Source organism: Charadrius vociferus, unplaced genomic scaffold (genome assembly GCF_000708025.1).
Source record: "Charadrius vociferus isolate BGI_N301 unplaced genomic scaffold, ASM70802v2 scaffold760, whole genome shotgun sequence".
Taxonomy (NCBI): Eukaryota; Metazoa; Chordata; class Aves; order Charadriiformes; family Charadriidae; genus Charadrius; species Charadrius vociferus.
This window is the reverse complement of record NW_009647322.1, coordinates 704684-716202: the sequence shown is the minus strand read 5'-3', so window position 1 is coordinate 716202 and position 11519 is coordinate 704684. Positions and strand designations below refer to the sequence as shown.

At 42.7% G+C, this 11519-nt stretch overlaps 1 protein-coding gene across 1 annotated transcript in view; it reads left to right on the top strand.

The window, feature by feature from the left end:
• The first annotated feature begins 3713 nt into the window (after positions 1-3713).
• Positions 3714-11519, top strand: part of ANLN (anillin, actin binding protein) — a 36725-nt gene continuing 28919 nt past the window's right edge. Inside the window, exon 1 of the mRNA XM_009880077.1 lies at positions 3714-3963. Within this exon, the coding sequence (XP_009878379.1) occupies positions 3714-3963 (250 nt within the window). The remainder of the gene's footprint in view (positions 3964-11519) is intronic.

Here is an 11519-nt window from a genome sequence, read left to right as displayed (position 1 = left end):
AGGGAGCCCGGCTGGCCCCGGCCCTGCGGGCAGGAGGGGAGAGCCCGCTCGGCCCTGCGGACTACAAGTCCCGGCATGCCTTGCGGCGCCCGAGCGCTGGCGAGGCCGGGGCAGGGCGGGCGCGCTGCATTCTGGGAGCTGTAGTGCGGGGGACGGGGCGGCGGCGGGGCGGGCACCCAGCTGCACCCATAAGCGGTGAATAAATAGAATTCCGAACCGAAGACAGACTTTATATTGCGTCCTTCTGTTGCTTTGCTTGTTGTGCAATCTGCTGCTTTGCTGGCGAAACCTGTCACTCCTTGAAACGGAATCTGCACGCTTTAAAACGCCTATTGAACATCTAATGGGAACAAGTTATGCTTATTAATTGCGTAACCAAGTAATGTAGGCACGGTGTAGGAAAATTTTCTGCTCCTCGTGCAGAGTTAGGGGCATTACTGAAGTCAGTTTACACAATAATACATTTTAGTGTGTTAGTGCATTTACTTTCCTAAATGGTCAATGCTTCACGGAGAAAGTAATTTAATTGAAAGTGACTTAATAGCACAATAGTGATCAATATACGTTAAGGAGGTTGTAGAGAGGTGGGGGTCGGTCTCTTCTCCCAAGTGACAAGTTATAGGACCAGAGGAAATGGCCTCAAGTTGCCCCAGGACAGGTTTAGCTTGGATATTGGGAAACATCTCTTCACAGAAAGGGTTATCAAACATTGGACCAGGCTGCCAGGGGAAGCAGGTGAATCACCGCCCCTGGAGGGACTTCAAAGACCTGTAGATGTGGTGCTGAGGGACATGGTTTAGTGGTAACTCAGCAGTGCTAGGTTAACGATTGGACTTGATCTTTAAGGTGTCTTCCAATGAAAATGACTCCATGATTCTATGGGAATGTAGGGATCTGCCTGGGAGAGGAGAGCTGGGAAGTTGTGCACTGCTTTGGTTGAATAGCTTAAATGTCTGTCACGTTCCCTCCCATCAATAAATTCATACCTGCAATGTGCTGTACACACAGATTCTCTCCATAACATCGTCCTGTAAGGTATGAGATCTGGCTGTATCATCAAGTAGCAGCGATGGGAAGTCCACAGATCACAGCTCATCGATGCTTCTGAGAATCCTTTTCTGTGTCCTACCTGGAAAAGTTTTACAGAACTTCATGAATCCTTTTCATAGACCCTTGCATGTATGCAATCATACAACCGAGCAGACGCTGATCACGTAGTTCTGTCAGCTTTCATATCGCTCTTCACAGGCAATGATTAAAAACCCAGGAGTTTAAAGCACATATTTTCATTTTCTTTACTACTATCTCACACACAGAGTCAAAGACGGGCACTCTTAAGACCAGCTATGAAAAGACTGAGGTGTCATTTTTCTCAGTCTGCTAATGAAAAGCTCGTGCTGAAACACACTTCTACCTAGTTGACAAATTTGATGTCCCTTTTAACTTGAATTCTTTGAGGAGGAGCAGAGAAGATATATGCTCTGTCAACATGTCTAAGTTTAACCTAAAATAACCCTCTAAAGTACTTTGCTAACACTGTTGTATCTAGAAGCTGCAGGCTTGTCTCCAGATCTCAAATTGCAGGAACTGAATAAACACTTTTAAATTTAGAGACACAAAGCTATGACTAATGGGCTAGAGTTTGCTTGTGATACATGGTATTTACAGAAAAAAACAACAAAACAAAACAGTGAATTGGTTCAAGCACTGCAAATAATCAGCACAGCAGATGAAGAAATGATAGATGGCTGCCACAATGTAAAGCCAGCATTCCATTTTACCATAACTCCCCTATGGTTTTGCTGTGCAGACCCTAAATTCTCTTTTAGAGATGAGACTTTATATATGCTTAGAAGCCATAGCAATGAAATCGGTAACTCCATCTTTTGATGTGTATTTTACACATCTATCCCCTCTCCCTGCTCCCTCTGATGGATGTCTTCTCTCATGTTCCTCATCTCCTGCCCACTTCTCCCTGGTGTCTGTGGGTGCTTTTTCACTGAGTGCTTGGGCATTCAGTCGCCCCCTGAATCTGCTGCCTCTGCCTTTTTTTTGTCTTTTTCCGCTATTCTCTTTCCTTTGCAGGGTGGCTTGAAGGTTTTGTTAGGTCACACGAGCTCTTGGCTCTAGCAGGAGGACGCCAACGGCAGGCAGCAGAAGGCATAGAGGAGGGATGCTAAAAGGCCACCTGCCCATTTTCTGCTTTGGCTCTGAGCAAGCTTTGTCACATTTGTTGATCAAAAGCATAACGTGGAAAGCTCAGTCAAGAAAAACATTACTAAGCACCTCAATGCTTATATATAAAATACTATATACAAATTTAACGTACCTCTAACAGTTCTGACCTCTGTCTTAGCTTGCAAGTCTGTCTGGGTGGAGAGTGGCAAAAAAGATGAGCTACTCTGTCATGAAAAAATTCCTGGAGGCTGTCAGTGCAGCTGGCATGGATTGCATTGTAGCGAGGTGAGGGGACACAGGGACAAATGGTAAGGTTTTCATGAGCCACACTGTGAAATACAGCTTAAATAACACAGTTCCACAATACAAATAGATCTATATCTTGCTATCACTTATCCATTGTTAGGAGACAGAATTAAAGCTGACAAGCATCTTATATTTCAGCTTCAACATAACATTACTTCCAGAGACAATTTCAGATATACCTGATCATGCCTTCAGAGATAATTTCATACTCATCCGGTCAAAAATACTGCATTGTCTTGCATGCAGAAGAGTATCTTAGGAATATTAGCATCAATAAGCTCGGCAGCATGTACAGTCTGGAAGAGCAGTGATACGTTTTATTGATGTCTACATCTGTCACAAGCTAACACTGCAAAACTCAAACACACACACATGGATATATAAATATATGGGCATTTGGATTTTAAATATGCATATACATATATATACACACACTTGATTTACGGTCAGTTTCATTTGGTTCCTCCCACATATTCACAGCAACATCTTTCTTCCATTTCTCTGTGCTGACAAGAAAGAATCCCTGAGGAACTGGGAAAGCTGAGAATGAGAATCCTTAACTAACTCTGCATAATTTGGCACAGCTTCAGTGCCACCAGAGCGGCAAGGTTAGCTTCCCCTCCCTGACTTAATGACTCTGAGCTGGTTGAGTATCTTCTGACCGAACAATTTCATTGACCAAGTGACTCCACCTGACTGTCCTTCCAGACATTTTCTTTCTAGAAACTCCTTCTGAAATGTCTAGCATTGCTGTCTGATTCCAGCTGGGTCCTACGTTTCTAGTACACAGCAAAGGCAGCACATGCTTGGGGGAGCTGCTTACTCATAGCAATCTTATTCAATGGGACTGCTATTTTAAGATGCCTTGAAGAGCACAACTTGATGCAGCTCCAGTATTTGGATTGATTTATCCACTGAAATTGTTCCCACTTTATGCTAAGGAGGCTCAATACCGTAAACCCAGCCCAACAAGGGGAAACAAGATGCAGGCAAACCTTGCAGTAAAGTTCAGAGAAGTGAAAACAATGTAAGGTCCTCATGATGTGAACCTACAAATGTAGCTGACTGTTGTCCCATTATCGTATGGGGGAAAAAAATCAGAAATGTCTATTGTACACTCACAAATGTACTTATACCCACTAAGAAAAAAAAGGAGGCTGCTCTCCTACGCCAGAGAACTGGGTTATACAAATACATTAGTCACAGCCAAGCATGCACCTGCTTACGGTATGGACTGGTGGACCAACACACCCCTCATGACCCGTCCTCTTCTAACAGAGGACCGTCTGCCCACTTCTGCAGCAACGCTGTGTCGCTACAGGGGTCCTTCTGAGAAAGGCATGATGTTGCCTTCGGCAGTGGCGGGCAGGACTGGCAGGCAGGATGACTGGCAGGCAGCCCAGGCGCAGGCTGCCTGCCGAAACCACAAACACCTGCAGATGAGTCACAGCTACTTTGCTGTGGCACCGCAAATACCAGGTTGGGCACCCGAGGCTAACGACAATCTGCTCCCAAATGATGAGAATTTTTAAAATGTTCATACTTTGTCTTTGGGCTTTTTGAAGTCTGCCAGCTCTCCTGCGGCACTGGGATAATTTCAGTTGAAAAGCAAATGCATAGTAATGCATTGCCCCTTTTTTGCTGATCGGGGGGGACTTCGCTTATTTCTAAACCAACCTGAGAAAAGCACAATTTTCCTCTCCCTATTGCTATCCCTTTCCTTATCCCTTCCTCTTCCACACCTCCAACCCAATCCCCTGGTCCAGGCCGTACAACAAGCCTAGAAAATGAAAAGGGGATATCCAAGAAATGCAAACCACCGTCTTAGCAGCATTTAACAAGATGCAACTTGTGCACTAATAAGGATGACTACATCATGCTTTGGAGAAAGAGACCTCACCTGCATGCTGGGGCCAGCACTCTCCTAGAGATGGAGCCCCGGCGCTGGGAGCATGGGACCCTTTGCAGTTGACCTCAGTGGACACAGACCCAGCAGCTGCGGGAAAGAGCGATCATCTACTTCTTCATCAAAGCATTTCACTTCATGGGACATCCAGATCCTCTCACTTAGGACAGGACCTGTAGAGTGGAAGGGGCTTTGCCTGACCTGGAGAAGGTGGTTTTCTGATAAGTCCCATTTTCAAGGAGAAGCACTGAATTCAATGAGGGGCAGAACCCAAGGTGTAAGCCCAGTCTCTTTTTTCAGTTTCCAAGTACATGCCTGGCACTGTTATCAGCTTTACCTTGCAGGTTCCTGCATAGTTTGTGGGGTTACATGGAGCTATAAAATAGCTGGGCCTATTTTATTTACTCCATGTTAAATAATCCCCTTCAAGTGGTACCAATGACAAATTCAGCTGATGGACATTGTGTTCAAGCTTGGGAGATGCATAAGCCAAGACAGAGTTCTTTTCAGAATTTATTGTCCTCCATGTCGTGTCTGGTTTGGGAGATTCCCTGGCTACCACTTTATCACAGTGTTACCAAAGTCACAGAGTTGGAGCTCCAGAGTCCCCAGGGGGGGACAGTACAGGGCACGCACCATCTGCCTTCTTACAGATCCGCTGAGTTCAAAAGAGATTTTTGGATTAGATGTTTAAGAAGACAAGCTGCCCACAGCAAGCCACTTGCAAACCGTTTTCAGGGAGCAGCAGCTCTCTTCATGGCCCAAAATCTCCACCATCTCCAGGTGGGCTCTGACTCCAGGCAGTGAAAGCCCCTGGAGATGTGGAGCGACATGTTGAGGGCTCTGACAATCCTCACCACCACTGGAAGGACGAGAGAAGAATTATTTAAAATAATCTCTTAGCCATTTCCATTCCTTTTGCCACCTTTTGTCTTTTATTGCAAGGTGAGGCAACCCTCCACCATATCACACCGAGACATTCAGTGAGACTGTATTTGTACAGCAGACTCCTACTTTATGTTTTACTCCATCAGATGTTTCTGTCCCTCTCCTTAACAATGAGCCATGATCTTATTTTCATATGCCTTTAGTTAATCTATTTTCCATGTCACAATAGTTTTTTAAGCAAAAGCAGACTGAAATATTAGGGATATTTACTCATCTCTAACACAGCCTCAGTGTAATTATGTATGCAGTTTCTACTGAAGGTGAGAGGACTGTACTACCAGCATCCCTCATGGGTACGTGTGTGGAATATATCGTCATTGTTACATTTTAATTGTGTTTGTTCAAATTTCAGTAGAATTTCTCCCTCTAAAAAACAGCTTCTTCTTAATTCAGATATGCATTTTTTTCCTAAATACTGAAAAAGAGGTTTCCAAAGCAAAACACTAATCAGCCTAAAACCTGTCTAAATAGTACCCTCTAGTGTAGACACGCTACTATTGCAGAAAAGATTTAATGTTACTGCATGGACTTCTTTCAGAGGAATAACATGGAAAGTAAAGAGAAAAAAAAATCATGAACGGATGTAAAACCCATTTCATATCCTTAGGTTTTCCTTGTTTAGCAAAGCATATAGGTTATGCTTAACTTGGAGCACCTAGTTTAGTTTTAAAAAATTCAAGGTAATTTTGTAGGTAACGTTCCTGGCCTTCCTTATGCATCATTTCTGATTTATTTTATGTGTCCTATAGTTTCATTTACTTATTTAAAATATGAGACTAAGATGGCAAGAATGATGTCAGAAAATTATCACCTGTTGAGCTTACAGCATACTGAGTCTTCAAAAAAAGGAACTAGCGCTGATAGAACACTTTTTTGGTGAGAAATGCTTTTTTCAGTAAGAATCTCCTCATTTTTCTATTGTTCAAAAAATTATTTCAAGAATATAAAATGTGATACTATTTGGCTGGTGAAATTGCTGATGTGATGATGCGATTACTCCATTTGCATTATGCTGCAGAGTTGCAAGCAAGCCTCAGGTACTGTAAATTAACATCACGGTCTAAATTAACTTAATGGCGCTTAAGTACTCTCAGGCCCTTTGCTTCATTTCAGAATTTTTATGTCAGCAAATGGTACAGCTGTACTGTATGGATAAAGAAAGAAAAGCAATTTTATAAGGGAGACACAAAAGAAGGAAGTGTAATTCCCTTTCTCTCATGTAAATCAGTCAGGAGACCTAAATGAAAGATCCTGAGAAACTTTCCGTGATTTAGTGATACAAATGCAATATTATACTAAGAAAACCATGAACACAACAAATCTTTTCAGAGTGCATGACAGGCAAATGTTTCTTAACTCCCACAGCCTTGTTAAAATGCAGAGTTCAACCACCCAGAGATTTTTTTCTGAAACTGAGTCCACTTGACAACTGTCTCTTGTTAATGAAATATGTTTTGTCTCATTCCCTGTTTCTCTATTTTTCCAGTTTAATATATTTTCTATTCTGTCTTTTTTTCCTGTTTTGTTATCCTCCTTTGTTAATTGCCATTCCCCGCTCTTCTCTTTTTTTCATTCTTTCTCCCCATAATGTTTTTGCTTTTCCCTCCAGCTTCAATTTCTGTGTGATTTTCCCTCAGTTGCATCTCATGTGAGATGGTACATGTCAGCTCTGACAACAGTTAACAGTAATCCATCAGTGTCATCGTATGTTAATTTAGTGTAGAATATAAATGATGGTGTGCTTTTCCAACCTTTAACATAAATGGTGTCTTCAGTGAGCCAGTGTTTTCTCGAGAACCTCCCATATTTTGCAAAGGACAAGTGAGAGAATAAATAAAATTCACAGTTTGAAATTCATTCCGTATGTTCTGAAAATGTAGCGTATTTTCCCCCAGCAAATGTCCAGTTTAAGGTATTTTTCCCCCCAACAATGGTTACCATGGCAAATTAATAAATGAAGCCTTTTGGTAGGGTAAAGCACAGTCCCAGCTGAAAGCCAGTCTGTTACTGGCTATGGGGTCTCACATCCCCTTAGTCTGGTTGAGCGGGTTATCAATTTCCTACTCGGGCTACTAGAAGAGAGACTTGCGCTCTGAGCATCACTAATTAAATCCATGTCACGCCTTGAGTTACTTACTCACGCAACCTGTCTTACTCCTCACATAAATATATCCCTTTACTGGATAATGTCAGCCTAAGTTGCCTCTGTGATTATCATAGGAGCTGACAAAAGCAGTATAATCACCTTTGGCTTGCCACAGAGAACAGGTCCTAAATGCTGCCCATCAAAATGTTTCTGGTTATGTAGTATTTGCAATAGAAAAAAAAGATTAATCAAAACCGCTGTGTTTTGCCATACTATGGGCCAGCCTTTCTCTTTGCTGTTTGGGGATGAAATTGCCTTTTCTGAGGCCAAGTTGCCAACACGCTAGGACATATGGTCTTCATTTCAGCATTACTGGGGAAAGGATATTATACTCTTACTGCTGTTCTGTAGTGCAGGATTCCCTTATACGTGGGTCCAGTGTGTGGTGCTTGTGAAGAGGGGAGTCTTTTACAGCTTGGCCTCATCTTAGGCACTGAGGCACTGAGAGTCAGACCATACATCCACCAGGATGCACTGGGGGCAAAAAGGTGGCATGCGAGGGGAGAGGGATGTCCGTGCTGGTGGCACAGTCCTCTGCTCTGCAAGGGCTGTCCCCTTGCCTCTTCCCCCAAGTTAAACGCTTTGTCTGAAGTCACTGTGAAGAATTAAATCTAATGGGACGATAGTCCAGAAATAATGATGCACAACACTGTGTACTACACATTTGCTTCTCCTCTCGATGGCATCCTATGCAATCATACATACCAGTGTGAAATGAGTATCAGAATCATGACAGCTCTCCAACTGATTAGTGGAAGAGTGAATTTTCAGGTAAAACATGCCTTTTGAAGGTAAATCTAAACTGCAAGGAATACTACAATGTACTGTACTATAACGCACTGTATTACCATGCAGGAGATTGAATCTGCTTGTAAGGGCAAGATAGGCGAGCATCATCTTTCACTTTTAATTATTTAACTGTGAATATAAGGAAATTGCAAGTTGGAAAATAGTATTTTTCTCTAAATGACAGGGTTACTGAGATTTTTCAGTGAATCTAAGGAAGCATGTTGCTTTTCTTTCCTTTGGAATCAGAATCATGAACTCGATTTCTCAGCAGAAAGAAAGTTTTAGGAAATACTCTCTGAGGATTATAGAATGGAGCTATACAGTAGACGACACTGGGATCAGCATTTTTGCCTTCAATATTTAACATTTATGATTGGATCAGTGTTGTAAGGAAGCCAGAGCTACAAAAACTTTGGCTAGTGCTCTCCTTATTAGTTAAAAAGTCCTGCATTCTCATTAAAGTGCTCATGCAAACTTCTATAACCTTCTGAAAATGAAAAAACACCCCTGAAAACAGTCAATATGCTTTAAAAAATTTTGAAGGAAAACTTGGGAAAGTAAAAAAGGTTTTGTTGCCAGGTTAAAAGACAAATGACTGGCTTACGTGCCCATGCTTTCAATTCCCATGAAAACTGCAAGCCAGGAAAAAAACATTCCCCAAGTGCTTTGTATTGTGTTATTTATTGTTACAGAAAGGATTACTTTTCATTAGCTTCCCCCTGGCAAGAAGAAATCTTAAACTATATCACGTGGGGTGAGGAGACAGTGAAGGGTGTGATTCATAATTTTTGAATGCAAAAGGCTGGCATAAAATATAATGCTGTTCAGAGGGCAGACCCAGCTCATTGTTTGACTGGTTTCAACATGGCATTCCTTTCTTTCCCTCTCTTTTTCTTTATGCCTTCAGATTGTGAAACGTCAGTCGGTTTTTTCCATAAGTTGCAAACAGTTTTATTAATTTATGAAGAAAAAATTAACCCTGACTGGAAATTTTGTTGCTATGGGCTATACCCCCTACCATTACGCAGACAACATATCTTGTAGCCATTTTATAGCACCTTTCCTGAAAAAGACTGACTTTCTTTGGCTCTCTGGAGTGGTACCAGGATAAGACATATTTACCATCCATTGGTCTTCTGGAAGACAAACGTAAGCCCTTGAGAAGATGAGAAACTAAGCATTCTATTTATTTTTAGCAGGGCGCCATTGAGTCTGGATCAAATGATGAAGAAATTATTGGCTCTGTAGAGACCAAAAGGAACGGACATTTGTCACATGCACATTGCATTGACGTTTTAAGCAGTTAGACACTCCTAGGAATCTCAATTTCATTTTTCAGAATATACTTTATAGAAATATTTTTTACAATAAATTTATTTTACAGAATAAAGCGTGATTATTTCCTTCTTTTTAAATATTAAATAGCAGATGAGATTATTATGTACATGAGCAGTGCAGCTAACACCATTTTGGTTGGTCCCCAGGCTAAGCATCATTCGCTACGCCATATCGTTTGCAAGATGACAGCAATGGATGGAGCCATGTTTGGAAATGCACCAACCACAGCTGGAGCTGCACTGTATAAATCTCACAGATCCACACGTAAAGCAGAAAGCATGTTTAAATTGCAATAATTCTCTTACATTGAAAGGGCTCAAATTGTGCATGACTCCTCTTCTTTTGGAGTGGCAGGAGAAAGAAAAAACTTAATGGTAATTCTTTATTTTAATTTTCTACTGATGTCTTTGAGGTCCATATTGGCTGTTTCATCTTCTGGTATTTGCTTGCATTGATTGTCTACTGCTTCATTAAAGGAGTATTTCTGTTATTTCCCAGTGATAGCTATACCTAATTTCTCTTGAAGGAAATAAAGCCTGTCCTTTCTTATCACTGTACAGGCTGGTTCATAGATTATGAAAGAGTGATGAGTCTCATCAGCTAAGTCCCAATTTTCAGCCTGGTGTGTGAGCAAGTTCTGACGCTGGACCTCAGGCTGCTCCAAACCACGTTTGTATGAGAACGATACAGAGACATTTGTTGCCCAGGGTGTCCAGTCTTGAGGAGTTCTTCAGAAAAGGTTTATTTGATATTGTATTTTTCAGATTCTGCTGCACACTGATGCCGTGCTGTTTGCAGGTAAGGCATTAGAAAGATTTTTCTAACGAGGGATGATTAGAAAAGTGTGGTTTGTTTAGCACAGCAAAGCAAAAGTTGGAAGAAGAAAAGACTGCTGCCTATAAATATTCCACAAGGCAAGAAGCACAGTGCTAGGGAAGAAGGGCATTCATGCAAGGTAATGAACACTATCTGCATACAAGCAAAAAGGTATAAAGGGGTATGGATATGTATGGATAGACTGGAAATTTGACGAGGTTCAGTCATTTAGGCAGTCAGGCCTATACTCCCAGGGAGGGAGGCGGGGAGGAATAGGAGAGAGAAAGAAAAAGCAGCTCTATTTGCAATTGCATTCAACACATATATGGGGAGTTTGGGATGGTGCTCAGACAGCAAGGACTGGATCTGAGCACCTGATGGGTCTCTGCCAATTCAGCATCACTAATGCTCTCATGTTAAGAAAGTGAAATGGCGAAGGGGACAGCAGGAGGTTTGACGAGACCATGGGCTGTAAGACAAAGAGAAATCTAAAAGCCACACGAGAGGGCTGCGACTTTCGCAACTGCACTGGGATAACTGTCCTCTCTGTTCACAGAATAACAATAAAGTCACGTTTTTCCTGTCAAGGCCAGCTGAAAAATGAAGCTTCAAACGAAAAAGGCTCACGGGACACTCCTACCCAGCAGCTGCAGCAAGATGTGGAGTCAACTAGGCAGTTTTGCTCTACTTGCCCATAAGGGAGGTAAAAGCCTCAGCGTTCTTTTTAAAAAAAAAAAAAAAAAACAAACCAACAACACAGTTTGCGCCCGGCTGGGCTGACGAAGAGGAGGAGGAGGAAGGGAAGGTGACAGGACCGCCATGGCTGCAGGCGCTCCCTGCACGCAACCCAGGCAAACCCTGGGCGGCACGACGACAGGCAGGGGCCACATCCAGAGCCCGGGGGTGCAGCACCCAGAGCCAGACCTAGTCCCGGTGCCGGGAAAAGGAGACCCAGCCCGGCAGCGGCTCAGCCCGGATGAGACCCCCGCGCACCGTCCCCTTCCCCGCCCTTTCCCTCACAGGGCCGTAGTAGCCCGCGGAGGGGGGGAAGACAGCTGTCGGATTGGATAGCACTGCTGTCAATCAATGCCC